This window comes from Hemiscyllium ocellatum, chromosome 31 (genome assembly GCF_020745735.1).
Source record: "Hemiscyllium ocellatum isolate sHemOce1 chromosome 31, sHemOce1.pat.X.cur, whole genome shotgun sequence".
Lineage (NCBI taxonomy): Eukaryota > Metazoa > Chordata > Chondrichthyes > Orectolobiformes > Hemiscylliidae > Hemiscyllium > Hemiscyllium ocellatum.
In genome coordinates, this window is record NC_083431.1 from 43,210,562 (window position 1) to 43,238,445 (window position 27,884).

The 27,884-nt window shown below is 41.5% G+C and overlaps 1 protein-coding gene across 2 annotated transcripts in view; it reads left to right on the top strand.

Annotated features, from left to right (window-relative positions):
* lig3 (ligase III, DNA, ATP-dependent) overlaps nt 1-27,884 on the top strand; it is a 69,228-nt gene that overhangs the window by 28,223 nt on the left and 13,121 nt on the right. For both annotated transcript variants that reach the window (XM_060847876.1, XM_060847877.1), the window contains exons 10-20: nt 2,369-2,500; nt 4,303-4,382; nt 5,163-5,250; nt 6,307-6,384; nt 14,074-14,197; nt 19,320-19,462; nt 19,593-19,667; nt 20,331-20,477; nt 22,414-22,564; nt 23,458-23,558; nt 25,198-25,272. In XM_060847876.1, coding sequence (XP_060703859.1) covers nt 2,369-2,500; nt 4,303-4,382; nt 5,163-5,250; nt 6,307-6,384; nt 14,074-14,197; nt 19,320-19,462; nt 19,593-19,667; nt 20,331-20,477; nt 22,414-22,564; nt 23,458-23,558; nt 25,198-25,272 — 1,194 coding nt within the window. The remainder of the gene's footprint in view (nt 1-2,368; nt 2,501-4,302; nt 4,383-5,162; nt 5,251-6,306; nt 6,385-14,073; nt 14,198-19,319; nt 19,463-19,592; nt 19,668-20,330; nt 20,478-22,413; nt 22,565-23,457; nt 23,559-25,197; nt 25,273-27,884) is intronic.

Sequence of the window (27,884 nt, forward strand, 5' to 3'; positions counted from 1 at the left end):
ATCTCTGTTTAAACATTAGAGGCCACTCATTTAAAATAGAGATTAGATAGTGTTTTAAAATCTGCAAGTCGTGAGTCTTTGGAACTCTCTTCCTTTGTGAAAACGTCATGGAAGCAGAGACCTTGAATATTTTAAGGCAGAGGCGGGTTGATTCTTCTTAAAGGATTGAAAGGTGAATGGGGGGACAGCAATGCAGATTTGAGATGATAATCAGATCAGTTATAATTTAATTGAATGGTGAAGCAGAATCGAGAGCCCACATGACCTACCCCATTCAGTGGCTTCTGTTCCCAAACTTGCAGCTTTTCCTCCAATGTTCCTAGGATCTATTTTTATCAGCTCTTTTCAACTTCTCATTCTGCAATGACTTTATGTAAAATGACTCTCACCTTTCACACAGATGCTGACAAAATGTTCAGATTTAACTCATTACCACCTTTCTTGATCCTCTCTATTGTCCCTAAATTATCAGACTGCATTTCTAGGTGAATAAAAATTTCCACCCATGAAATATTGGGTGACTGAAGTTGTTGTTTTTGATCCCCATTACAAACATCACTCCCCATTGACCGACTCCATCTCCTTCTTCCCGACAGCTGTTCTGGTGCTAAACCAGACTGTTCAAACTTGTTTTTTTATTAACCTGAAGTGAGCTGTCAGTCAGGTATTGCTAATGACAAAGCTGCCTGTTTTTATGCCTGCTTCAGATTCTCTGCGCTTGTCCACCTCCAGGCTTTGCTTTTATAAAGCATGTCTGGCTGGCCAGGCTGATTCTACTCTCCATAAACACAAGGTTATTAAAAGGCTAGGTTCTTGTTTACTAACTTAACAAATGCCATACGCTGCCACACCTCTCCAACCCTCGGCTCATGTGCTCACTGAGCTACACTGGCTCCTGATTAAGCGGATGCTCGATTTTTCTTCCTAGCTTTCAAATCTCTCAGTGACCTTGCTCCTTCCAATCTCTAATAAACTTTAGTTCCACAATCTTCAAAAAGCTTTTTACTTTGATTCTGTTGCCCTAGCCATCTAGACCAAAAGCTCAGGAATTTCCTTCATAAACCCCTCACCAGCTTTACCTAACTTCCCTCCTTTTAATGCACTTAAAATGTAAGTGTTTGGTCATCTTATTAATTTGTTTTGTTTTGTAATGTCTCTGTGAGGAGCCTTTTGATGTTTTATTTTGTGTTATATTCTAACAGCAACTTTTATTTTGTATGAAAATATCTCACCTGGACCGGGGATATCCAAGAAGCATCTGTGTATTCTCAGTTACCTCACTTGGTGTTCTTTTTTCTCTTTAACTCACTTTTCTATTGATTATGTATTTTTGTATTAGTTTCATCTCCCTGCTAAATGTAACAATATACTGTGGAGGTCAGTCTTATCCTAGCAACCATTGTGATCATGAAAACTCTTGGTTATATCTATCCACTTGTATAGATTTAATTTGAGGAAACCACCTCCCTCTATACATGTCGAGCTAACCTTCCTTTGACTTGCTTCACTTGGGGCAGCATGGTGGCTCAGTGGTTAGCACTGTTGCCTCACAATGCCTGGGACCCATTCCAGCCTCAGTTGACTGTCTGTGTGTGGAGTATGCACATTCTCCCCGTGTCTGCATGGGTTTCATTGGGGTGCTCCAGTTTCCTCCCACAGTCCAAAGATGTGCGGGGTAGGTGGATTAGCTATGCTAAATTGCCCATACTGTCCAGGGATGTGAAGGCTAGGTGGATTAGCCATGGGAATTGCAGGGTTACAGGGATCAGGTAGTGGGGTGGATTTGGGTGAGGTGCTATTCAAAGGGTGTGTGTGGACTTAATGGGCTGAATTGCCTGTAAGGATTCTATGATTCAATCATGTGTCTTTCAGTCAGTAGTAAGCTAACTGGGATTAACTACGTCATGAAAATAGATCAAAGTTGGGATTATTGTACAAATTGGCAGGGCCCTCTGCCCCTGAACTTGTTTAGTTAAATTTATGTGGTTTGTTAATAAATCATATGGTTATCCTCTCTCATAGTTATTGTTGAACAGATGAAGTTCCATCAGAAATGGATGGGATTGGAATAAATTTGATATCAACAATTATTATTTTGATATTTGGTTTATGTTGCTGGTCACCTTACAATTTCAAAAATTTCTAATTCTTACTAATGAGTAAAAATAAACTGGCATCTACACAAATTCAGGTCAATCTACTTTGTGCTCAGCTGGAATGAGACTTGAACTTCTGCCCAACTGACTAAATCAAGTCGATAACACAATATAAATTCCGGAGTTCTGGTTTGACAAAGGTGGACTGATTTGGCAGACTTGCATTGTTGCAAAAACAATTTTGTCTTTTTCATGTGTTTCTTTTCTTCCAGGTTGCCCATTTTAGAGATTTTATCCCCAAAGCTTTCGTCGGAGGTGACAGCATGATTTTGGATTCTGAAGTGCTGCTGATTGATACACAGAGTGGAAGACCACTCCCTTTTGGAACACTGGGTGTCCATAAGGTAATGTGATTGAAGGATCCTGGTTTAATGTGTTCCCCTAATATTTTGTGATGATCCCATGCCTGTTATTCCGAGGTGTTTGAGGCCTGCAGTTAAATAATTGAATTTCAGCTTTCCTGTGCACGAATTGGAAATATTTAAAAACAATTCTTGCCATTTGTTTCTGCCTCTAATTAAAAACATTAACTTGTGCTGGGATGTGATTTCTAGACTCTTGACAAGTAGTAGTCTGTGAAGTCGAAGAGCACTACAGGGCTGCTCTCTCGTTAGAGAGTTGACTGATAGTGATTTAATCTGAGGGTCACCATGCCTCAGGCAAGGTTGAGAAGGTGGGACTATCCCCAGTCAGGGAAATGAACCCACACTATTGGCTTCACTCTGCATTGGAAACTAGCCATCCTGCCAATTGAGCTGCCTGACTCCCAAATGACCATTTTTTTGTTGACGAACTCAGTCACTGACCATGGAGGGCTATTTGATTGCACCTGATCTTTTTTAGCATGGCGTCATGAATGAGCACTCAAGAAGATTGGGTGGTTTCTCTCCAACGCGTCTCAAACCCGAGCTGGTGAGGTCAATGATCACCACCTCTGCTCTCACACCGGCTGAGTTTGGCAAACTGCGTACATTCCAGCAGTCGCATTTGAAACCTGATGGTCAACTTGTCGACACGTGGTGTTTAACTCAAAGCTTTTGGAGGAGAGATTTTTAAACCTCAAAACTTAAAGATGCAATATTCAAAACTTTTAACCTATTATAAGATGTCCCCAACTTACGAACATCTGACTTATAAATGCTGTTACCTATGAGGAAGATCCCATTTTATGATTAACTTTAAGCATTTGACATGCAAGTGTATACTCATACTTACTAAAATCTCCTTTATGTTGTGTTCCAACTTGTATACAAATCAACTTATGAACATACTCTGGAAGTGAACCTGCTCTTAACTCAGACACAGCCTGTATTTGAAGAGAGATGTTTGCTGTAGAGAATGAAACATCATTTTATAATGATTCAAAATAATAAAACCAAAACTTCTGTACCTGAAAGTATTTTACTTCGGACAATTTGAGAAGGTAAACAACTTGGTGTTGAAGCAGTATCTTGGATAGATGCCAGGACAGCAGGGCCAAGGACCAGTTCATCTGTGGTTGTGCAACTTTGGTCAAGAAATGCAGTTCACCTCATCTTCACTTATCATTGTCTGTCTCTCTTTCGCCACCCCCCACCACTTCATTCTCCCCTCTCATTTCCCCCCTTCTCTCATTTCTTCCCTCTTCTCTCTTCCCCCCCCTTCTCTTTTTCCCCCAATTTCTCTCATGGCCCCCCCCCCCTCCAACTTCTCTCTTGGCCCCCCGACCTTCCTTCCCCTACCCCCTTCCCCCTGTCAAGTAATGTCTTGATTTCAAAATTCTCATCCTTGTTTATAAGTCCTATCTGTGTAATCTCCTCTAGGCCTACAATCCTTTATAGCAGTAGCTCCTCGGGCTAGCTGGAAGGAATTCCAGATGAGGTGCTCAGCCCTGATCATTATCGAATGCATGCACTTGAATGAATTTAGCCCATCTAAGGTGCATCCTGTTGTTTATTTGCTGGAGATATATAGGTTCAAGTGGAAAATGGCCATTTGGTTGAGGTATTGACCACTGCTGACAGTAAAATTGTACTCCACTTAAAGTCTGTGCCTTCGTTCTGAGGGATGTAGTTTGGAATACTCTTTTTTTTTGGATTCTTTAGCAATTAGTAGAGCTAGAATTATATGCATGAAACCATTTGAATTCTATTTTCTTCTCTTCCAGAAAGCTGCTTTCAAGGATGCTAATGTTTGCCTTTTTGTCTTCGACTGCATTTATTTCAATGGCGTCAGCCTCATGAACAGGTCTGTACATTTCTGTCAAACCAGCATCCCGCTGAAATTCCTAATGATCCTGGATCTTAACAGACTTTTGAGATTATTTAATTGTAGTTACATGATTTTATGTTGTGCAGCTGAGACTGACTGTTCTGACTGTCATGTTTTCAAAGCCACAATCCCAAAAATAAATTGACCAAGTATTCAAAGATGAGTTTTTTTAGTTTAGTTTAGTTACAGTGTGGAAACAGGCCCTTCGGCCCAACAAGTCCACTCCGACCCACCGAAGCGCAACCCACCCAGACCCCATTCTCCTACATTTACCCCTTACCTAACACTACAGGCAATTTAGCATGGCCAATTCACCTAACCTGCACATTTTTGGACTGTGGGAGGAAATCGGAGCATCCGGAGGAAACCCACGCAGACACAGGGAGAATGTGCAAACTCCACACAGTCAGTAGCTTGAGGCAGGAATTGAACCCAGGTCTCTGGCGCTGTGAGGCAGCAGTGCTAACTACTGTACCACTATGCAGATGTTTTCCTAAAAAAAGCAATAGTTTTCTCTGATCACTAACCTTGGGAATATTCTTAGTATTGCTCCAGACTAGGAAAGGCTTGAATATCTTAATATATTCTCTTGGTCAACTTGGAAATTTAAGTTTCTATCTTAAAATATAGTGGCTCAATAGCTTCTAATGTCTTGTTCGAAGTGCGATGGAAGGTTGAGTTAGACTGGCCTAATGGCTTTCTTTATGTGCACTTGCATTCAAAAGAGTCACAGAGATGTTATTAATATCCTTATAGACCAATCAGTGAGCGAAAGCAATTCCTTCATGACAACATGGTTGAAATCCCCAATCGGATCATGTTTTCCGAGATGAAGCATGTGACCGTAAGTATAGTCCCATTTTGAATGAAACTTTATACAAATGCCTCTCAATGTTGCAGTAACCATGACTGAATGTGAGGGAACATCGACTTGTTTGAAGCATTTTTTAAACCGGGAGTTAATCATCAAACAGGGCACACAAAGATGTGGAAAAGGTGATTCAATGAGGAAGGAGATCACTTCATGCTAAATTTGTGTAATGTAGTGCTCTCAATGTAGATGTATACATGATTTGGGTCAGGCACTGTACATATCACAGAAGCTTTCTCTCCAATAATTGCATTCTTTCCTGAGTTCCTAATCTGCAATTCCATTTCACAGTGTCTGTGCCAATGGTGAAAATTGATATTATCTGCTCATAATCTTTGTACCTCCTGACATTTATTGAAACAGTGAGCAGGTTATGCCTGTCCATTATTCCTTCTCTCTTCGTGTTTTTACATTGGTAGTCATTTTGTTTTCCTGATACTTTGACAAAACCTAGTCACTAAATGCTGTCCACTTCAGCTGCTTCTGCTAGTGTATACCTATCAGTGGTACAATGGGCTGCAGTGAGGTTTCTCTCAACATACAAAGGTTTGTAATCTGTCAGACATTATACACATCCCAGCTTACACATTAATGTGAATCATCACGATATTTGCTGAAAAGAATACATAAATGCAGCTTTGAGGGAGCATTGCTCACTCTGTCCCCCTTTACCCTCTGTAAAACCCACAGCCATGATGAAAGCTTTTGGTCACCCTTCCCAATGCTCTAATAGCCCCAATTTGTCACTCACTGTTGCTACCAGAAATGCATTAGATAAATGCAAGGTTTTTTTGCCCCAGAACTGTTACTATTCAAACTCGAATTTCTGCTGCTCTAAACATCAAGCTTTTGAAGTTGGTTGTCTTGATCACGAGATAGTAACAGAAAATAGAAACCAAGGTTGTTTCTTCGTTTATCTAAAAGTTGCTCTTGTGACCAATTCTGTAGCTAATCAGTCCATTTGATAAAACATATATACATTCCTCTGACTCTTTTAAGAAAAAAAAAATTTCTATCCTGTTTTGGTAGAGGGCCTCTGATTTGAGAGAGATGATCAACCGAGTTATTCAAGAGGGCCTGGAAGGACTCGTACTGAAAGACATTAAGGTGAGATATTCTCAGTGTGGGTTGTTACCTATTGCCCTGTCTTCTGCAAGTGGACAGAATTGACTGTTTATATGAAAATTATCATCAAATAATTGTGTGTGAGAGACTTTTTTGGAAAACTAGTTCTTGAATTGTGGAGGTCGGTGACAATGCAGTATTTATTGTCCATTTCTAGTTACCCTTGTACAACTGAGTGGCTTGCTAAGCCACTGCTGATGTCGGTTAAGAGTTGAACATGTTACTGTGTGACAAAAGTCACATATTGGATGGGCACGACTCTTAGCAAATATTGTATCTAAATAATCGCTGCCTCTTTAGTTCCATGGGCTTCAAAAGGTAGTATATCAATTTAGTGTTACAAGTCCTTCTCACTCGCTGGACTGTTGTTTCTCTTCTCAGTTAATCTCTCCACGTTCTCCTTTGTTTTGCTGACCCTTCCTCTCCATGTACAGGTTGTTCTCTTTCTTTATCCAGGCTTATCGTTTGGCAGTGTCAGAGAAGGTGCCAAGTTTTGTTTCCCCTGAATCGATTCACTCAAACTCCATCCCTCAACCCCCAATGACATTTTGCAGGAAGTCCTTGGTCTATTATAGTGATCAGTTAGACACTATAGGCAAATGGGCTGAATGGTCTTAGTCCATAGAGTCATAGAGATGTACAGCACGGAAACAGACCCTTCGGTCCAACCCGTACATGCTGACCAAATATCCCAACCCAATCTAGTCACACCTGCCAGCAGCCGCCCCATATCCCTCCAAACCCTTCCTATTCATATACCCATCCAAATGCCTCTTAAATGTTGCAATTGTACCAGCCTCCATCTCTTCCTCTGGCAACTCATTCCATACATGTACCACTCTCTGTGTGAAAAAGTTGCCCCTTAGGTCTCTTTTATATCTTTCCCCTCTCACCCTAAACCTATGCCTACTCGTTCTTGACTCCCCAAAACCAGGGAAAAGACTTTGTCTATTTATCCTATCCATGTCCCTCATAATTTTGTAAACCTCTATAAAGTCACCCCTCAGCCTCTGCTCCGGGGAAAACAGCCCCGGCCTGTTCAGCCTCTCCCAATAGCTCAAATCCTCCAACCCTGGCAACATCCTTGTAATCTTTCCTGAGCCCTTTCAAGTTTCACAACATCTTTTCGATAAGAAGGAGACCAGAATTGCACGCAATATTCCAACAGTGGCCTAACCAATGTCCTGTACAGCCGCAACATGACCTCCTAACCCCTGTACTCAATATTCTGGCCAGTAAAAGAAAGCATACCAAATGCCGTCTTCACTATCCTATATACCTGTGAATCCACTTTCAAGGAGCTATGAACCTGCACTTCAAGGTCTCTTTGTTCAGCACTACTCCCTAGGAGCTTACCATTAAGTGTATAAGTCCTGCTAAGATTTGCTTTCCCAAGATACAGCACCTCGCATTTATCTGAATTAAACTCCATCTACCACTTCTCAGCGCATTGGCCCATCCAAGATAACTTGATGAAAGTGAGTGTTCTTCATGGGCACCAGTGCTAGACTCAACCATGAAACTGAGCTGGATTTGGACCCTGCTTGCTCCTGATTGATGTTCTGGCTGTTCAGATGCAATGCCCATCATATTTGGATCAAGCAGTAACATGGCGCTCATGGGTAAAGCTCACTTTAATCATTTCTGTCCCTCATCATTAAAGTGTCTGATTCCCTCCAGCCTCCTCACCCTCAGTCCCACTTGTATCATTGCCAGCCGTGCGTGGAGAAGGCTTAGATGATGATCTGTGTCCTTGGAAGCTGATCCTTTACAAATTGCTTCCTTTTAAGGTCCTCTTCATTCCTCAAGTGATGTGGTTTTTTCCACCCCCAACTAACTAACAATGCGGCTGTGCCCTCCAAAGACAGGACATTGAATAGATGTCTTCAAGGGAGGTCATGCCCTCAGAGGTCTTCTCCCACAGAAAGGAAGCTGATGCATTCCCATCCATCCCACCCCTCTCCTCATGGCAGACAATGGAGATCAGAATCGAAGACATGGCATTCAAGTGGTGTCAGTAGGACAGAATTGAAGCAATTATCTCAGGAAGCAAGGTCTGATCGGGGCCAGAGTGATATCCTGAACACATTTCGATCAGCATAACCAGTCAGAGAGGAATTTCTCTGTCAGCTAAGATCAGGGACAGGGTGTGGGAGCAAATATCAAAATAAATGTTCCAAGCACATGTCAAAGTCAAGAGGATCTAGTAGCAATAGTCAGGTCAATGAAAAAGGAAGCAAAATAGTCCAAAAAGAAGAGATGGTTTAACACCATCTCAAGTCATTGGACATTTGTCACGGTGGATTGATGGCAGGTTGATACTGACCATTGATAGAAGACAAATTGAAAAGTGTGGAGTTAATCCTGATAAATAGTTCACTCACTAGTGATCACCAAAGACTGCAAGAAGCTACTCAATGAGCAAGCTGCAAATTAGGACCAGTACGACCCTTCCCTATCTTAGAATACTCCTCAAGCCCAAACACACCTCCTCCAACCTCTAACTACTTCCAGCCCCCATCCCTTTTCCTATTTCTGTTACCTTCCCCCACACCTGCAGCTCTCCCTATCTCTCTCATCTCTCTGCAGCTTCTGTCACGCTCCTGCTGCCCCTACACACCTCCATATCTGTAACCTTCAGACCTATATACCACCCTATCATTGTAATAGCTCCAGCCCCTAGTACCCTCCCTGCATCTCTCACCCCTACACTCCAACTTATCAAACCTCCTCGAGTCCCTACGCTCTGAGCTATGTTTGTAACCTCCTCTTGCAACTGCATCCACTCCTATCTGTGTAATCCCCTCCAGCCCCTATGTATATGCCTCGCTATCATTATAATCTTTTACAGCCAGTATATCCCTCCATATCTCTGTATCCTCCTTGCTTCTGTGCTCCAAACTGTTACGTAATTTCCTCCATCCCCTACAATCCAACCTCTTAGTGATCTTCTCCAGCACTTACAATACTGTCTGTGTATAACAAGCTCCACCCTCTTCACCCTTCCTTCTCACTGCAATCTCCTCCAGCACCTACACTTCTCTCTATCTGTGTAACCTTTTTCAGCCCAACACTCTAACTTTTGTCTGCAACCTACACCAGCCTCTGTTCCTCTCCCTTCCTCTAACACTTGATCCAGCACTTATACCTGTTATCTCTGTATTCTCCACCAGCACCGATACCTTTGACTATCAGTGTAACCTCCTCCAGCATCTACATCCTTCCCTACATCTGTAACCTCCACCAACCCCAACACTCCTCCCTATCTCTGTAATCTCCTCCAGTATCTACAACCCAACTCCCATCTCTGTAACCTCCTGTAGCCCCAATACTCCAACCTATCTCTGTAACTTCCGCCTACAGTTACACTTCTCCCTATCTCTGTAGCCCTCTCCAGCCCCTGCATCCCTCACTATCCTTGTAACCTCATGCAGCAGTTACAGGTCTGCACATCTTTATCCTCATTTGCTACTACACACCAACCTGTCATGTAATCTTCTCCAAACCCTATACCTCACCCAAGACCTTCTCCAGCATCAACATCCCTCCCTATCTCTACATCCTCATCCAATCCTGTTCCTTTCCCTACCTCTGCCACCTCCTCCAGCACATACACCTCTCCCTGTCTCTGTAAGTTTCTCCAGAACCAGTATTCCTCCCTATCTCTAAATCTTTTTCAGCCTCTGCACCCTCTCTATTGCTGTCACCCCCTCCAGCATCTACATCTGTCCCCATCTCTGTAACATCCTACAGTCCCTCTACTTCTCCCTATCTCTATAAAACTCTCCATTAGGCTGAGGTGGACTGTGTAAGCTCAAATGGTCCACAGCCGGGTGCAGGAAGTGAGAAGGCTTAACTTTGGGTCTGGAATTCTCTAGTGCAAGGGTAAATGTTTCAAAAGCTGTTTTCTTTCATACGTTCCTGCATCGTGGAGATGTTTGTTTGCTTCCTGAGAAGTTGCACATGAAGAACTCTGTTAGGAGGGAAATGCAGGTTTTGATTGATTAAAATTGAATTCCAGATTCTATTTAAAAGTCATTACTTGAGATAATTAATACTTAAGTGTCTGGCTAACTTTCCAAACTTCAAACATGCAGAGTGACAGGATTAAACAAAAGATGACATGATGTGGAGGAACCAGTGTTGGACTGGGATGGACAAAGTTAAAAAACACACACCAGGTTATTGTCCAACAGGTTTATTTGGAAGTACAAGCTTTCAGAGCACTGCTCCTTCATCAGGGGCAGAATCATAAGTCACAGAATTTATCGTAAAAGATCAAAGTTTCATATAACTGATACTATGTATTGAACAAACCAAGATTACTGTTAAACCTTTAATCACTTAGAATGGGATACAGATTTCAATTCATTGACATGTAAATCCTAGAACTTCTTTCAAGTCCATTCCATAGATAACTTAAGGTTTTATAAGAAAAAGTGACATCTCAGCTTAGACATTGCATTAACGGTGTGAGGTTAGAGTCTGCCTGTATTCCAACCTTGAGTCAGACTGCTTCTATTTCTAAAGTGGGAATTTATGAAATGTTACATGGACTGACTGCCTACAAACTGTGTGCTTTTTGAAAGAAATAGAATGTACCTGCAAATGCAAATTCTCCTTATAGACTTCTGGGATTTACATATTAATGAATCAAAACCTGCCTCCCCATTCTAAGTAATTAAAGGTTTAATGGCAATCTAGGTTTGTTTAATACACTACCTCAGTTGTATGACACTTTGATCTTTTATTATAAATTCTGTGTCCTGTGATCCTGTCCCACTAACTACCTGATGAAGGAGTACCGCTCTAAAAGTTTGTACCTGGACTCTAACCAAAAACTGACCTGCCAGATCAATCCCTGAATTGTCAGTGTGAGGCCTTGTTCAGAGTTTTAATCTGAACTTTTATGCCAACCACAGGAATTTATCAAATGTCACACTGTCTTACTGTGGCTTTCAACTGTGTCTTAAAATTTAAAAAAAAGGAAGTATCTGCAATTAAATGAAGCTGCTGAATGGAAGTGTGTATATGTGTAGGTTTCATTGTGTTTTCACAGTTTCGAAGAGCCAGATAGCCAGCATTGTAACCCAGATGGCACTGATATTATAAAGTAATTTATCTTCAGTGAATGTGGTAAACTGAGGGAGATGGAATTCAAAGTAGGCAAGTGGGAAGTTACTAAAGTAGTGTTCTTAATGACTTCTACACGTCAAGGGACATACAAGTTTGGAACTATTATCAGCAAATGCAATTGATCCCAGATTGGTAGCAGCGCTACATTAACCTAAGTCTTTACCTTACTATCATACTCCAATCCATGGTAATACCAACAAAAATAATATACAAACAATGACTGTCTCACACACAAGTCAATTACACACTTGTGTGCCTCTTGCATACACAAGTAACTCAAATACACGTCGTGCATGTGCACTTTGCTCTCATGTCTCTCTCGCACTCATATGGCCACTTAGATGCAGACTAAGTTGTGCAATGATGTAACCTATTTAATCACACACTCACTCGTACACGCACTCACTTTCTCCCACTCATAAACATATCCCCCCCACTTTCTCTCTCTCTCTCTCTCTCTCTCTCTCTCTCACATTCTCTCACTCACACACTCTCTCTCTCACACACACACACACAACATATCCTCTGACATCCTCTCGCATAGACACATACCACTCTCTCACATGCAAATGGTCGCTTCGCTCTCACACATCACTCTCTCTCAAATACAAAGGTCTCCTCCTCCTCCTGTCCCTTCTCCTCCTCCTCCTGTTGTCCCTTCTCCTCCTCGGACATCTGAAGCACAAAGGGACATGTGAACCCAAGTCAGGAGACTCCTAATGTTAAAAGGCAGGTTCACTTGCAAGTTAGGAAGGCAAATGCAGTATTAGTATTCATACCAAGTAGAATACAAGAGCAGGGATGTGCTGCTGAGGCTGTATAAGACTCTGGTCAGACTACATTTGAAATATTGTGAACAGTTTTGGGCTCCATATCTAAGGAATGATGTGCTGGTATTGGAAGGACTCCAGAAGAGGTTTACAAGAAACATCTGGAAATGAAGGGCTTGTCATTTAAGGAGCAGTTGAGGACGCTTGGTCTGCAGTTGGAGTTTAGAAGGATGAGAGAGGAATCCCATTGAAACCTACAGAATACTAAGAGACCTCCACAAGGAGGAGAGACTAGGTCCCAAAGGATGTCCCTCTAGAGATTAGAGAGAATTTCTTCAGCTAGAGGATGGAGGAATAGGAGGCAGTGGAGGCCAAGTTATTGACTGTCATTAAGGCAGTGATAGGTAAGTTTTGATTAGTGAGGGGTTCAAAGGCTAAGAGAAGGCCGGAGAGTGAAGTTGAGAAGCATGTCAACCATGAACAAATGGCAGAGCAGACTTGAGGGGCCAAGTGACCTAATTGTGCTCCTGTGTTTTATGGAAAGTTGTTTTGAAAGAGTTTCAACTTCACTATGTTCAATAACTGTCTTTTTATCAAATAACCCAATTCATCCTGCCTTTCATTTTTCCATGTGCTAAATAATATTGCCTGAGATTATTGTTTTTAAAAGATTCCTTATCACCAATGTAAGGCAGACTTTATACTTCTCCATTTGATGTGGTGTGATATTCAATCACATCCTTCAGTTCTCTATTCCAGCCTGGATGGAGGAGTGCAAATTGTTGTTAGAACTTCTGAATTTCAATCCTTCCTTTCCTCAGCAAGCTAGGACATTTCGTATTTCAAGCTTGACCGTGAGGGTAATGAGAAAAATAATCTTACCTTTATCCTTCATGGTCTAATCTATTGTGATCCATTAGCTTCCTGTTTACCACTCGATGTCTCTAAGATGTTTCTTTCACTGAGTCTGATTCTTTCTCAGTGTTATTCTCTTCCTTTGGCTTTTTTTCTTGCTTTCCCATTACCGTCTATCTGTACGGTATTTATATCTGTACATTTCTTGCAGGCTACTTTACTCATGCAGCCAGTTTTTGTTGCTGCTTTTGCTAAAAGCTCAGTTGGTGTAGTGAAATGTCAGCTGTCTCCTACCACAAATGGTATTGTATATGTAATATGCATAAATAATAGAGAAATTGGCTTGTTCGGTCCAAACCTTATTTCAAGTACTCAATTGCAAAATCCAGACTCTGTTGTATCTGTCAGGTGACGTTAAATGGAGACTCAAGCCACTTCTCTGTTGTACATAGAATATTTCATGCCATTGACTGGACAGAAAACTGGAATGTTCTCCCTGAAGAATAGCCAGTATTTGTCTATCAACCAATAACATTGAAGGATTATCTAGCCATTATCATGTAGCTGATTAAAGAACTTTGCTGTGAGCAGTATTTCCTACACTTCTACGTACTTAACTAGCTGTAATGAACTTATGGCATTCTGAGGTGATAGAAGGTGCTGAACAGATGCAGGACTTTTAAAAGCATGTGTGTGAGGGATCTCAAATGTGAATGAGTTTAGGACGACTCAATCCCATCCAAGTGGCTATTGGTGCTACATTTTAATTACAAGGCTTCTAGCATACAGATCTATTTATATATTTGAGAAGTTTTGGACTAAGCAGCTCAAACTAAATGGGTTTAATTTTTGAAATATTGATATCTTGCATAAATGTTCTAGTTGTAACTGAATTGTTTTCTATGTTTAGAGTCTGTATGAACCAGGCAAACGTCACTGGCTGAAAGTGAAGAAGGACTACCTCAATGAAGGTGCGATGGCTGATACTGCAGACCTTGTGGTGCTGGGAGCATTCTATGGGCAAGGGAATAAAGGTAATGGTGACACTTACATCAAATATAAATATTTATACTGCATGTTATTTAATAGGCTTCTCCTCTGGATTATTGAACTGTATAATTAAGTTGACCACAGTTCCAAAAGCCACCTAAAACCGTTTTGTGTTAAAAGCTTATGGGGTGGGGGTGATCCAAGATGGTGACGGTCTGCGTGCTGGGCTCTGTGCCATACCCCCTGGCAAGGTGGACCTTTACCCCCACCTCGTTAACCACCCTTGGAGAAAAGTCAATAATAAAATGTTACCAAACATCTGGAGCTGCTAGAATTGTGGTTTGACAGCTCTAAGATCAAAATGAAGGTGAATAAAGGAAAAGGGGTGAAAGGAGTACAGCAGGCAGGGCAGTCCCTTACTGTGTCGGGAGTGCTCGTAGACTTTGCTCGAACTCCCGAGGTGGCCCCTTTGGATTTAATGGGGCAGCAGCATTTACTCTGAATTTCACAAACTTCGAGAAAAGATTGAAGCAGCGATGGAGCCAATGTCTGCCTTGCTGAAAAAGTGTGAGCAGGAGATTCAAACACTGGACCAAAGAGTAGAAGCAGTGGAGCAGAGGACCGCAGTATTGGAGACTGTGGCGGAGGTCTGGGAAGGAAGGTCAGGTTTGGCCTTCCAGGTTTTTTTTTAGGTGTTGTAGTTTTTAGACTTTATAGAGTTAATGTCTTTTTTGGTCGCCACACCTCAAGATAAGCTTCCTCCTCTTGGGAAGGCACGGGCTGCCCTAATGACCATGGCTAGTGATTCATTCAGGTGGTGCACCTGGAATGTAAAAGTGAGCCATTCTCCTATTAAAAGAAAGAAGGTGCTGTCAAGCCTTAGGAGGGAAAGGGTGGACATTGCCTTGCTGCAGGAGGTGCATTTAACTGATGAGGAACATCTGAAGCTGCAGCAGGGGGTTATGACAGGGTATTCTTCTCCTCCTTTAGCTCCAAGAGTAGAGGAGTGGCTATACTGGTAAGAAGGAACCTCCCATTCCGGAAATTGAACAAATTAAGGATGATCATGGGTGGTTCATCATTCTTAAGGCTCTAATGCGTGGAGAAGAGTATGGTGTCTTGAATGTTTACTGTCCCCCAGCATACCCTCTTAAATTTCTAATTGATGCATTTGCGAAATTAATGAATCGTGTGGTGCGCCGCATGATCATAGGAGGGGATTTTAACTGCCTAATAGATCCCGGGTAGACAGGATGCTAAAGGGCCCGGCAGGTACACCTGCACAATCTAGACAGATGGTGGACTTGCGTGAGGAGTTGGGATTGGTGGATGTGTGGAGGCATCTCCAACCAAATGGAAGAGACTACTTTTTATTCCAACCCACACAAGTGCCACACACAAATTGACATGTTCCTCATGCAGTTGGTTTGTTTGGACAGAACATTGGCTTGCAAAATTGAGAATATAACTACCTTGGACCATGCGCCAGTATTGAGCTGTTATAATCAAGGGTAGTGGAATATACGCATAGCATTGGTGCATGGACCCATTCCTGTTAAGGGAAAGCAAATTTGTTGAGTACATTACAAGGGAGTTCAGGGCCTTCTGGGATATCAACTCTGGTACGACCAGTAATTTGGCAATACTTTGGGAGGCCACTAAGGAACTTTTATGAGGCCTGATTATTTCGTATTCAACGACTAGAAGGAGGCAGAGGGAGGAGCAGCAATGGATGCTGGAGACACGGCTGATGGTAGCTGAGGAAGCATATTTATAATCGACCTTCATTGGTCAAGCTGCAGCGGGTCACAGCTCTCCGGGCTGCTCTCGACTCATTGCACACACAGGTGACAAAAAAAAAGAGGTCTCCTTTGCTAAACAAAGATTGTTTGAATTTGGAAACAAGCCAGATAGGTACCTGGCTAAAAAGAAGAATGCTTCCCAATCCATTATGCCTGTTAGAGTGAAGGCTGGCACAGTTACCTGTGAGTTGAAAAAGATCGTTATTAGATTTAGAGAATACTTTGCAGAGTTATACCGGTTGAAGAGCAGCGAAAACAGTGCAGTGCGAATGCAGTTCCTTTTTGAGAACCTGGACCTCCCTAGTATAAACGATAAACAGGTCTCCCTGTTAAATGCGCTATGATGATACAAGAGGTGCAGGAAGGAATAAAGCATCTCCAGGGTGGCAAAACACCAGCACCAGATGGATTCCTGAGTGAATTTTATAAGGAATTCATAAATGTATTAATGGAGTCTCTTTTGAGGATGTTTAGCTATTCATATACACAGGCTTGTCTGCTACCCTCTCTTAGGGAGGCTAATATCTCCCTCATTTTAAAGGAGGGGAAGACCCCGAAGAACATGCTTCATACAGACCCATTTCATTGAATGTAGGCTTTAAAATTCTGTCAAAGGTATTGGCCCTGTGGTTGGAGAAGGTATTGCTCTATATGATAGAAGAAGATCAGACAGGCTTTATCAAGGGCCGTAGCTCCTCCAACAATATCAAGAGGGTACTGAACATAGTACAGGTATGCCAGCAAAGATTGATTCCGGATTTGGTGGTCTCCCTCGATGCGGAAAAGACATTTGACCGGATAGAATGGCCAGACCTGTTTGGGGTACTAGAGTGCTTTAGTCTGGGGGGAGCCTTTGATAGGTGGGTGGCGATGTTGTCTAATGATCCTAAGGTAGCAGGCATCACAAACGGTACTAAGTCGGATAACTTTAATATTGGGAGGAGTAGTTGTCAGAGGTATCCTCTTTCACCGCTATTATTTACCTTGGAAATTGAGCCGTTAGTTGAGGCTATCAGGAGGGATCTTGAAATAGTGGCACCAAGAGTGGGAGTGGGGGAGCATAAGATCACCCTGTATGCTGATGATGTTCTTTTGTTTCTTAGCCAATCCGGAGGACTCCGTTCCTAAATTGATTCAAAATATTAATTTATTTGGCAGTTTTTCGGGATTCAGGATCAACTTCACAAAATCGGAAGCCATGCTGGTGAGGGGATTAGTGGAGGTGTCTGATCTGAAGGATGGAATGCAATTCCTGTTTAGATGGTCATCAAAAGTTTTTATATATTTGGGAATTTTTATGACCAGCTGTATAAAGCTAACCATGTGCAATTGGAGAGGATAAAACAGGATTTGCAACGGTGGGAGGGATTACCATTCTCATGGTTAGGCCGAATAGCCCTGATCAAAATGAATGTTCTTCGTCACCTGTTGTACCCCATGAGAATGCTCCCGTTGTTGCTACCTTCATGAGTGTTATGGAGGCTCAGTGGTTGACTAGGGTCCTTTATTTGGTGTCGCAGGCATTTGAAACAATATTAAATAAGCGCCCTGTTAGCTTATGAAGCCTTGCATTCAAGATGTCTCCTAGTTAATCTGTTATTCACGGGTAAGGTGAAATCCATAATCAAACAATGTAAAAGCCCAATCATTTTGAATACGGTGGAAGATGGAGGATAATGAGGCAAGACAAGGGCAATTGGCTTAAGACCTCACCTTTTACCCCGTTGGCGGGAGCCCAAGGATTTAAACCTGGGACAATGGACACCGGCTTTAAGCTATGGGAGAATAAGGGAATCTCTTGTTTGGGAGATTTATTCAAGGGAGAGGTCTTGATGTCATTTTAGCCAACTAAGTCAGAAATATGGATTGCCTAATAGTGACCTTTTCCAGTACTTTCAGATAAGGGATTATACAGAGGAAGACCATGTTCCTGGCTCAGCCTTACAAGTCAGACATGGAGGAAAGAGTGCTCTGGTGCACAGGCACTCTTTCAGTTAGTACTGTATATCATTTACAGAAAGGACGTGCCTTAGGAAATGTGGAGAGACTCTGTAGGACTTGGAATGGGGAACTAGGACCGGATATTTCAATGGAAACCTGGAAAGATATTTGAGAAAACGTAAAGAAAATCACAATACGTAACAAAGTGCAGGCCATGCAATTGATGATTTTAAACAGGGCTCATATGGCACCAGAGAGGTTAGCTAAGTTCAAGAGAGGAGCATCTGCAGGATGTCTCAAATGTAAAATTAAACTCTTACACACTGCTTTTGGTCACGTTGCAAGATCTGGAGATACTGGAGTAAGGGAGCTGAAGGAAATCCTGGGAATTGAAGTCAAAGTGAACCTGGTTTTTCTTCTGGGGTTGCTGAATTTGCCCTCTGGGAGAACACAGGAAGATACTGTGTAACATTCTTACCTATTGTGTGAGGAAGAACATTTTAATGAATTTGATGTTGGAAAAGCCCCCAGGTGTTATGGTGTGGCACAGGCTGGTGATGGAGCATCTCCCCCAAGACTCCCTCACAAATATGGTGCACCACAAAACGGAGCAGTTTTATAAGACATGTGATGGTCCTTTAAATTATATAGATGTAGACGTATTGGCAGTATTAATTAGGGCCGTGATATAGCTGTGGGAATCCGTTTGGGTGCCTATGGGGCCCTGGGAGGGCGAGGCTGGGGGGACAAAAATATGGATACAATGACTGGTACTCCCAGGGGTGGGAGCTTCAGTGGAGGTGTGGGAAGTGAAATAGAATAAAGTAATGCGATATAATTTCATTTAAGTTAATTTGAATTCAGCTTGATTTAATTTTTGTTTAATTGAATTGTAGTTTAGTTTAAGTTAAGTAGATACATTTGTTCTGGTAGAATAGTAGGTAGTTTATTATTAATAGTATTGTATATGACTTTGTACTACCTCTATCTTCCTGTATTTTGATTTTTAAAAAAATATACAGTTGCTTTGTAAAAGATTTGAAAATGTTTTTAATAAAAATATTTATTTAAAGAAAAAGTTTACAGGGTGCCGTAAGTTAAGTGTGAAGGGTGTGGAGATAAATTTGCTTTATAAAGCAAGGCTTAATAAGGAAGATACAATTAGCGAGTACAATATTCAATTTGTAACTGTACACACATGCATCTTACCAGCAGAGTTACGCGTGAGCATTGACTTTATTTGTTGCTCCTGTCCATAATTGGGAGCGCTAGAACAATTTTTAACATTGTCTTAGTTGTCCTGGTTAAAAAAAATCATAATACTCAGTGGCGCCAGGAACAGACTTGACCTTAGAGAATTGCTGTATGCTATGTGGGTAACCGTGGGTCAGTGGAGTTAATAGGTTTCTTGCACTGGTTTCAGGTGGAATGATGTCCATTTTCTTGATGGGCTGCTATGACCCTGATTCTTCACAGTGGTGCACAGTAACCAAATGTGGAGGCGGCCATGATGATGCGACATTGGCACGCTTACAGAATGAACTGGATATGGTGAAAATAAGCAAGGTAATGTGACAATTCTGACGATGTATATTCTTTTCCCCATATATTATGAAATATTAAACAATTCTATAGAATTCTAAAATTCAATTTTGATCTTTTTATAGCTGTTTAAATAATCTTTCCTTTGGTGCAGGATCCAAGCAAGGTACCAGCTTGGTTAAATGTCAGTAAGAACTATACGCCCGACTTTATTGTCAGAGATCCAAAGGTAGGCTTATGAACTGTTCTCGAACTGGATATTGCCATAGAGTTGCCTCTCATAAATAATGTCTTAAGTGGCTCAGTGGTTAGCACTGCTGCCTCACAGCTCTAGGGACCCGGGTTCGATTCCAGCCTCGGGTGACTGTCTGTGTGGAGTTTGCGCATTCTCCCCGTGTGCTCCGGTTGCTTCCCACAATCCAAAGATGTGCAGGTTTCTCCCCGGGTTTCTTCTGAGTGCTCCGGTTTCCTCCCACAATCCAAAGATGTTTAGGTTAGATGAATTGGCAGTGCTAAATTTTCCATAGTGTTCAAGGATGTGTAGGTTAGGTGCATTAGTCAGGGGTAAATATAGGGTTGGGAAATGGGTCTGGGTGGGTTACTCTTCAGAGGGTCGGTGTGGACTTGTGGGCTGAAGGGCCTGTTTCCACACTGCAGGGATTCTGTGAATTCTATGAAATATCCCTGTGTCTTTTAACCATCCAAGTTGAGAGCTTTCCTGTTTTGGATTTGACTTAATCCTGCATAAAGAAGACCAATGTCTTCTGGGCACTTCAGGAGAATTCTGCACATCAGCCTGGTTCCTTTCTTGGCAGATGTTTCTCAAGACTTATTTTTCTGATTTTCATGTTTTAATGAACACAGCAGTCACTGCTTTCTCTCTATGTTACAGAAAGCACCAGTGTGGGAAATCACTGGGGCTGAGTTTTCTAAATCTGAGGCGCACTCTGCAGATGGCATCTCAATTCGGTTTCCACGGTGCACACGTATTCGTGATGACAAAGACTGGCAAACAGCTACTAATCTTCCTCAACTCAAGGTAAATAAGGTCACGGCATTGCTTTGTATCAGAAAAGAAGTGGGCACAAACAGTGAAATGGACTATCTGGCCAGGTGTCCTAGGACCGTTCTTCTCAAATGTTTTTCCCTCTGGCCCCATTTCAAGGTTTGAAAATTGCTGTGAGCCTTGAGTGAGAAGTATGAGTCAATTCGTGGAGGGTAAGGGGGTTGGGTTTAAGATCAATGATAGCAGGGAGTTGGAAGTTATTTATTAATTCACGAACGGGATGTGGGTGTCGCTGGCTGAGCCAGTGTTTATTGCCCATCCCTAGATGCCGTTGAGTAGGTGGTGGTGAATTTAGGCAGAGAATTCCAGGAAAAAACAGCAAAATATTTCCAAACATGGATGATGAGTGGCTTGGAGCGAAACTTGCAGGTGGTGGTGTTCCCATGTACCTGCTGCCTTTGTCCTTCTAGATGGAAGATGCTGTCTAAGGATAAATGATGTATTTCAGGACACAAGAATCTTAGAATTCCTGCATGGAATTAAAAAAAAATGGGCACCTATCAAGATATTTTCTAGTTAACTTGTTCAGAGTTTCCAGTTTCTTGCCAATTTAACACACCATTGTGTTCATTGGCAAGTATGTCTGTCTCAGGCCTGCTGCCGTGCTCCATTGAGAGCTGGAAATGCACATCTCATTTTTGCCTTAGGAACATTCCAGCTTTCAGGACTTCATGATCTTCAGTCATAAGAAATCAGTCGTCTTACTGTCTGCTGTTGGCATATAGTGGTTGGCCTCATAATAGGTCATCAAGTCCTAGCTTGTGATTGGAAACCCAAACTTCTGACTCAGAGGTAGGGACAAAAACACTGCTGCTCAAGATCACTGGATATGTTATTAAAGTAGAATATTGAAGTTTACAAAAATTCATTGTGTCTGATTTATTTAACAGTGTGTCACGTTGGAATTTTTTTGACATAACGTCCATGAATAATGTTACTTAATAGAGCAATTTGTATTCTCTCACAAAGTATACAGGGAAAGTAAATTTTAATGAAATCATAGATTAATTATGGACAGTAAGTTAAATTTGCATGATTGAGATGTTTTAAATGATAATTATTAAATGTTTTTCCATGTGCATGTTGTATACACTGAATAACATTGAGTTTAAATTATGAAATTGTGATGAGAAGATCTGGGGTGGGTGGGGGGTGTGGGCACGCTGGTGGTGGCAGAACTCTGCAGCAGACATAGCTGCTTTGGAGCTCACGACTCTAAATGTCAGCTGGTGACCCCACTTGCGGTCATAACCCAACCCTGGGAAGCTCTGTCCAAGGATTTTGCAGATTCATTACAACATTGTAAAATTGGAAGTTTGACTTGACTCTAGTATTGGAATGTGATGCTGACCAGCTTTGCTGTGTCCATTCTTGTGCTACTGTTGTGGAGGCTTGGAGAAGATAGGTAGAGGGAGGGCTAGGAAGAGAATGATTTGAAAGAGCTGTGCTTGGTGCATTGAGATTTGTCTACGCAAGGAGTCCAGTGATGAAAATATTTTTGGGCATTAATCGTATCAGTTGGGTTCAGTGAAATGTTCCAACTAATTCCTGCCATTATAGTCTAATTACAAACAATGTTTAAAATTTTGATTGTTCATTTTCATATCTTTTTATTTAAAACATTAAATCAAGAATTGCCAAAAATTAGGCCCCATGAAGGATAGTGAGCTGGAATTTTGGCCTTGTGAACTCTGAGGCAGGAACACTACCCCTCTCTTGCAGGAATTCTGCCCTGCTCTCTGCTCTTAGGAGCCTGTTCAGCTATTCTGAGTTCTCCAAGAGTGGTTGTGACATTAGCAAATCTTGAAATGGGGTCACAGTGAGAATATGTTTGGAAACTCTGTATTACCCACAATTACTTTTCGAATTCCCTCTTTTACTAGGCTTTTCAATAAACTTGCTTTTTTAGGAATTGTACAGGGTTTCAAAAGAGAAGACTGATATTGTTGTGACTTCTGGGAAAGATGATGATGAGTGGTCCTCTGGTTCATCAAAACTGACGTCACAGGGTTCAAAAGCTGCTTTCAAATTATCTGGGAAGAAAATTAAGAGCCAAGAAGGTGAGTGAGTGTCTCCTTGTTCATTACTGTATTTCGAGAAACAACCTGATATAGTGGCTTAGACCTTGGGACAGGGTAATCCAGTCTGGACTAATGGGCAGCCTGTTACTTTCACCCTTATAAAATAAAAGGAGAGAGACTCTTTTATGTGGTACCTGTCATGACTTCAAGACATTGCAAAGCACTTTAGAGCCAATAACTACTCTCCTAAGAGTAATAATGGTTATACTTTAGGAAATGTGGACGCCTGTCTGGATTCATAATAACCCTGTAACAGTAATGAGGTGAATCATTAGTCAAAGTGTTTCAGTAATATTGCTTGAGGTATTTGTGCTGTTCAGGACACTGGAGAACTTGTTGATCCTCTTCAGAGAGTGAAATGTGATGTTTTAGATATACCTGAAAGGCAGACCCTTTTTACCTAAAAAGCACTGCTTCAAGACATCACTGCATTCTCTCAGTACAGCACGGGTTTTAAACACTAGAAGATAACTGTATTTAAAAAGTCCAAATCCACACTTTGTTAGAGTTTTATTTCAGTTCATCACACTCCATAAAGCTCACACCAAACTGGTTACTGTCTCCCTATATTTATGCAACCAGTTCAGACCAGATTAATCTTTAATTGACATAGCCATTACTTTGTTCCACATTCCATTAGACCTCTGGGATTCCTTCAGACCTTTATGAACTGGGAACAACTAAATGCACAATTGTAGTTGGAAAGTGACAGAAGTGAGCATCTCTGCTTTACATGCCTGATCTATACAAATTACTGGAAAATTTTACTAGCCACACAAAGACCATTCCACTCAATTAAAACTTTTTTTCAGTTTTTTTATGTATTATTGCAAAAATGGTAATATTTCCATTTCAAATTCTTTCTTTTGTAGCTAACCATACTTCCAAAAAATCACCACCTGTACCTTCAGATTCATCAGCAGCAAGGGGGGTGAAGCGGAAATTACCAGCAGTTGAACCAAATGGAAAGAAGGTGAAGCCCCTTTCTTAATAAATCTTTACCCCTGTATGTTATTTCTGATTATATTTTACAGATAATGCCCTGTAAGAACTAGAGGAAAAGGATTGGTACCTGTGCTTTCCACATAGGTGTCAGTTGTCATTGTACTGCCTTGGAGAAGAGTTGATATGATTTGATTTATTGTAGTCACATGTACCTAAGTACAGTGAAATGCTTTGTTTTACAAGCAGTACATGCAGATCATAGCAAACAAGAATCTGTTGGTGAGTGGCTCAAGCTTCTGTATTTTCTGCCTGATGAAGAAGGTTGAGGACAGCATTATGGGAAATCACGTGCTTCTCTCGGGAGAGAGGCCACAAGACTTTAATAGGCTATTGGTGCCTCAGTAATCAGTACTATTATGTTGAAGTATGAGCACTGATCCAGACCACGTTTGTAAAATTTTCTCTGATGACACTAGGATTATCCACTGAGTACTTAAGCTCTAGATACCAGTGATATACTAGCTTCCTCCTCAATCTGTACAGAGTTAGTTATTTGCAGTGCACCTCTAGGAGTACTGTGAGCTCAGTCCCCTTTTCTAAGAAGTTAGTTGGGATTCCCAATCCTAACAGGACTATATCTAGGATTTGGGTGATGAGAGAATCTAGCTTTGCTAATCGCATTCCATTGCCAAATATATGCCAAAACTTTGGCGTGGACTTAATGGACTGAAAGAGCTTTTTTCTGTGGTTGTAGACCTCTATGACTTTCACTTAGGCCAGTGTAGGAAAATTGTTGGTGTTTGTGAGGTGTATTAGCAAGACGTCAAAAGGAAGTAGAGGAGGAGTTAGGTGTAGGAAAGAAACTTGGGCGCAAAGGTAGACCCATGCTGTCTTTTGAGTGGATTTGGAGCTTGTTGTGGTCCTTTTATTAGCAGATTTGTTTTAGATTGAGGAACAAAGACCCGAATGCTTAAATTGCATTAAGACAAAGAAAAATTGAAAGCAGAGTTTGAAATTATATTAGATTAGATTAGATTTTAGATTACTTATATTGTGGAAACAGGCCCTTTGGCCCAACAAGTCCACATCGACCCGCCGAAGTGCAACCCACCCATACCCCTACATTTACCCCTTACCTAACACTACGGGCAATTTGGCATGGCCAGTTCACCTGACCCTTTGGACTGTGGGAGGAAACCGGAGCACCCAGAGGAAACCCACGCAAACACGGGGAGAACATGCAAACTCGTATACTGAGCTTACCTTTTAAACAGCCTGGATTGTCAGGAAAAAAAGGGCAGGAAGGAATTTGTTGAGTTTTCAGATCCTGAGAAGGAATGAGATAAAATCTGAGAGAATGTGATGCGTCTTAATTTCATTCCATTTTGCAGTGACCTGTTCATTGACCACAAAGATATCAATATTGTGCTTAATATAGGAAGATAATTAAAAGTGAGGTCTAAAGTACCTCTGTCCACCCCTGTTTTAGGTTGCTGATCTCTTCTGACAACCTCTGCTCCAAGAAACAAGGTTTTATTAAGTTGGCACATATGAGCACTCAACTACTTATAAAGAAATCTGGTTAAAATACACCTTGCAACCTCCAGAGTTTAACTGAAAATATCTTTATTTATTTAACTTGGCCTGTGTTTTATTTCCCTCAACAGATCGCATCACCCATAACTGAAAAGAGTAATGGCTCCTTGCTTTCCAGCCCATCTACGTCATCTTCTTCCAACCAGGTACTCAATTATTATTTTTTGGAAGGAAGACGATGTGAGCAATTGCTCACATTTTGCAATATAATAATGCTGTTGTTTACTTTGTGATATTCACATTGGTTCTAACATTGCCTTGGATGCACTTTCCTTGGTGGTCGCAAGGCTTTTTAGCATTTTAAAAGGAATTGATGGAGTTAGTGAGGAGAAACTGTTTTTGCTATTGGTGGAATCTTAAGACATTGCAATATGAGTTTAGAATCAAAGTCCAGCTATTCAGGAGAGAATTTAGTTTGCACTTCGTTCAGGAACCTGTAGAAGTGCTGAATTTTCATCCTCAGAAAACATTAGCTGTGTCCTTGATTAATAACAGTTGACAGGATTTTGCAAGCAACCTAAAGGAGGACATAGTACCAAGGCAGGTGGATCAGTGTCCTGTTTTGGCTTCCTTTAATTGAAAAGAAGACAGTCTTGAATTCTTGTGCTCCATTGAATGTACATTTTTTTGTTCATTCACAAGATATGGGTATCAGTGGCCAGACCAGCATTTGTAACTGTCTCTACTTGGGCAGTTTAGAATCAACCACATTGCTGCAAATTGCATATACAGAGAAACCTTGATTTTCCGGCTTTCGGATTATTGGACAAGGTGCAAGGTCCTGATGTTTGGCTTTGATTAACTAAACGAAATACTCCACGCCTGTGTCCTTTGGATAATCAAGGTTCCTCAGTAGGCCTTCCTTAAAGGGCATTAGTGAACCAAATAGTTTTCTTCCCCTGACAATTGTCAGTGGTCGCCATTAGACTCTTAATTCCAGATTTTTAATTGAATCCAAATTTCTGATATGGTAAGATTCAAACGTGTCCTGGGTGACTGGATTAATAGTGTTGCAGTAGTAACTTGTCCTTGGCCACATGCAGGCATCGTTCTCAAGATATCTCTGGATCCAGTTGTTGATGACTCAACCATCATTCTTTTTCTTTTGTTTATGTAACTGCTTTCCCTTCTCCTTGTCAGGAACCAGAAAGAGACAAACAACTGAATTTCTTTTGTTTCTCCCTATCTTCTGTTTGTAAGCAGAGTGGATTAATTTTTTTGGAATAATTGGGGTATATTTCTCAAATCACTTTTATTATGAAGTCAGGAGTCCCATTTGCTAGTATGTGGCCCATATCACTCTAAACCCTCCTATTCATATACCCATCCAGGTACCTTTTTAAATGTTCCTGTACTAGCCTCCACCGCCTCTGACAGCTCATTCCATATACTATCCTCTGTGTGAAAAAGTTGCCCCTTAGGTCTCTATTAAGTCTTCCCCCCCACAGTTTAAACTTATGCTGTCTAGGTTTGGACTCTCCTTCCCTGGGATAAAGACCTTGGCTATCCACTCTATGCATACCGTCATGGTTTTAGAACCTCTTTATTGGATGAGTGGGAATGTTTCCGTGCTGTACATCTCTATGACTCTTGAGTGGCCTTGCATCACGCGCATGCACACCCCTTCCACACATCCATACACACACACACTCCCATACCCCTCCACACACTACATGCAATCACACCCCGCACCCATACACCCCTCTCCCCCCCACCCCCACCCCACGCACACAGAATTTATGAACATTAGTTGGTACAGATCTTCAAACAAAATCAGAGTTCAGATGACTGAAGTCAGGCATTGTAGAATTCCTTTGGAGTTGTGGATAAAGCAGCAAGATGGCAATGCCAGTAGACAAAGCTTTGCTTTTCGAGGAATTCCATACCCTTCAAAAACAAGTTTGAAGTCCCTGACCTTGAGACAAGTGTATCTGTTGATCTGGAGTCTGTTGCATTCTTGGCAGTAGGTCTCAGATTAATTTGATGACTCAAATGTCTGATTAAAGCTATCTGGAATTCTTCAGGAGCTTCAGTCACATGTTGCTGAACCTGAACAGATAATGGTGGCCATTAAAGAACTATTCATGTTAGTGAAAGACTTTGCATCCCTGGAACAGATCTATTGAACACTCTAAAGGGGTAGATAGTTGCATACAATGAGCCTGAAACAATAACCGAAATTGCTGGAGAAGGTCAGCAGATCTGGCAGCTTCTGTAGAAACAAAACAGTTCATGTTTCGAGTCCAGTGACCCTCCTTCAGAATTAATAGCACCTAAGGAAAAAGTGATATTTATCTTCATGATAAGGGAAGGGATGAAAGTGAGGGAGCAGATGGCGGAGATGGAGTCCACATAGAAGGAGAGGAGAAGGGTTAAGTAGGCAAAGTGGTTGTTGTAGTTAGCCGGCCCTGAAGAAGGGTTATACCCAAAACATTAACTTTTCCACTGCTTGATGCTGCCTGGCTTGCTGTGTTCTTCCAGCCACCTGCTTGTCTACTTTGGATTCCAGCATCTGCAGTTTTTATTTGTTTCTACGAAAGAAAATAAACAAGATAGGTGATAATGGGGATGATGAATGAGTGAGAAAAGCTTGGCTGTGCTGAAAGTAGCCCATGTGATGACAGGACCTAGAGTGTGAGAGTGGGGATAAGACATGGAAGGAGGTGATCAGGCTGTAAAATTATTGAACTTGATATTGAGTCATGAAGACTGCAGGGTCCCCAAGTGGAAAATGAGATGCTGTTCTTCCAACTTGTGC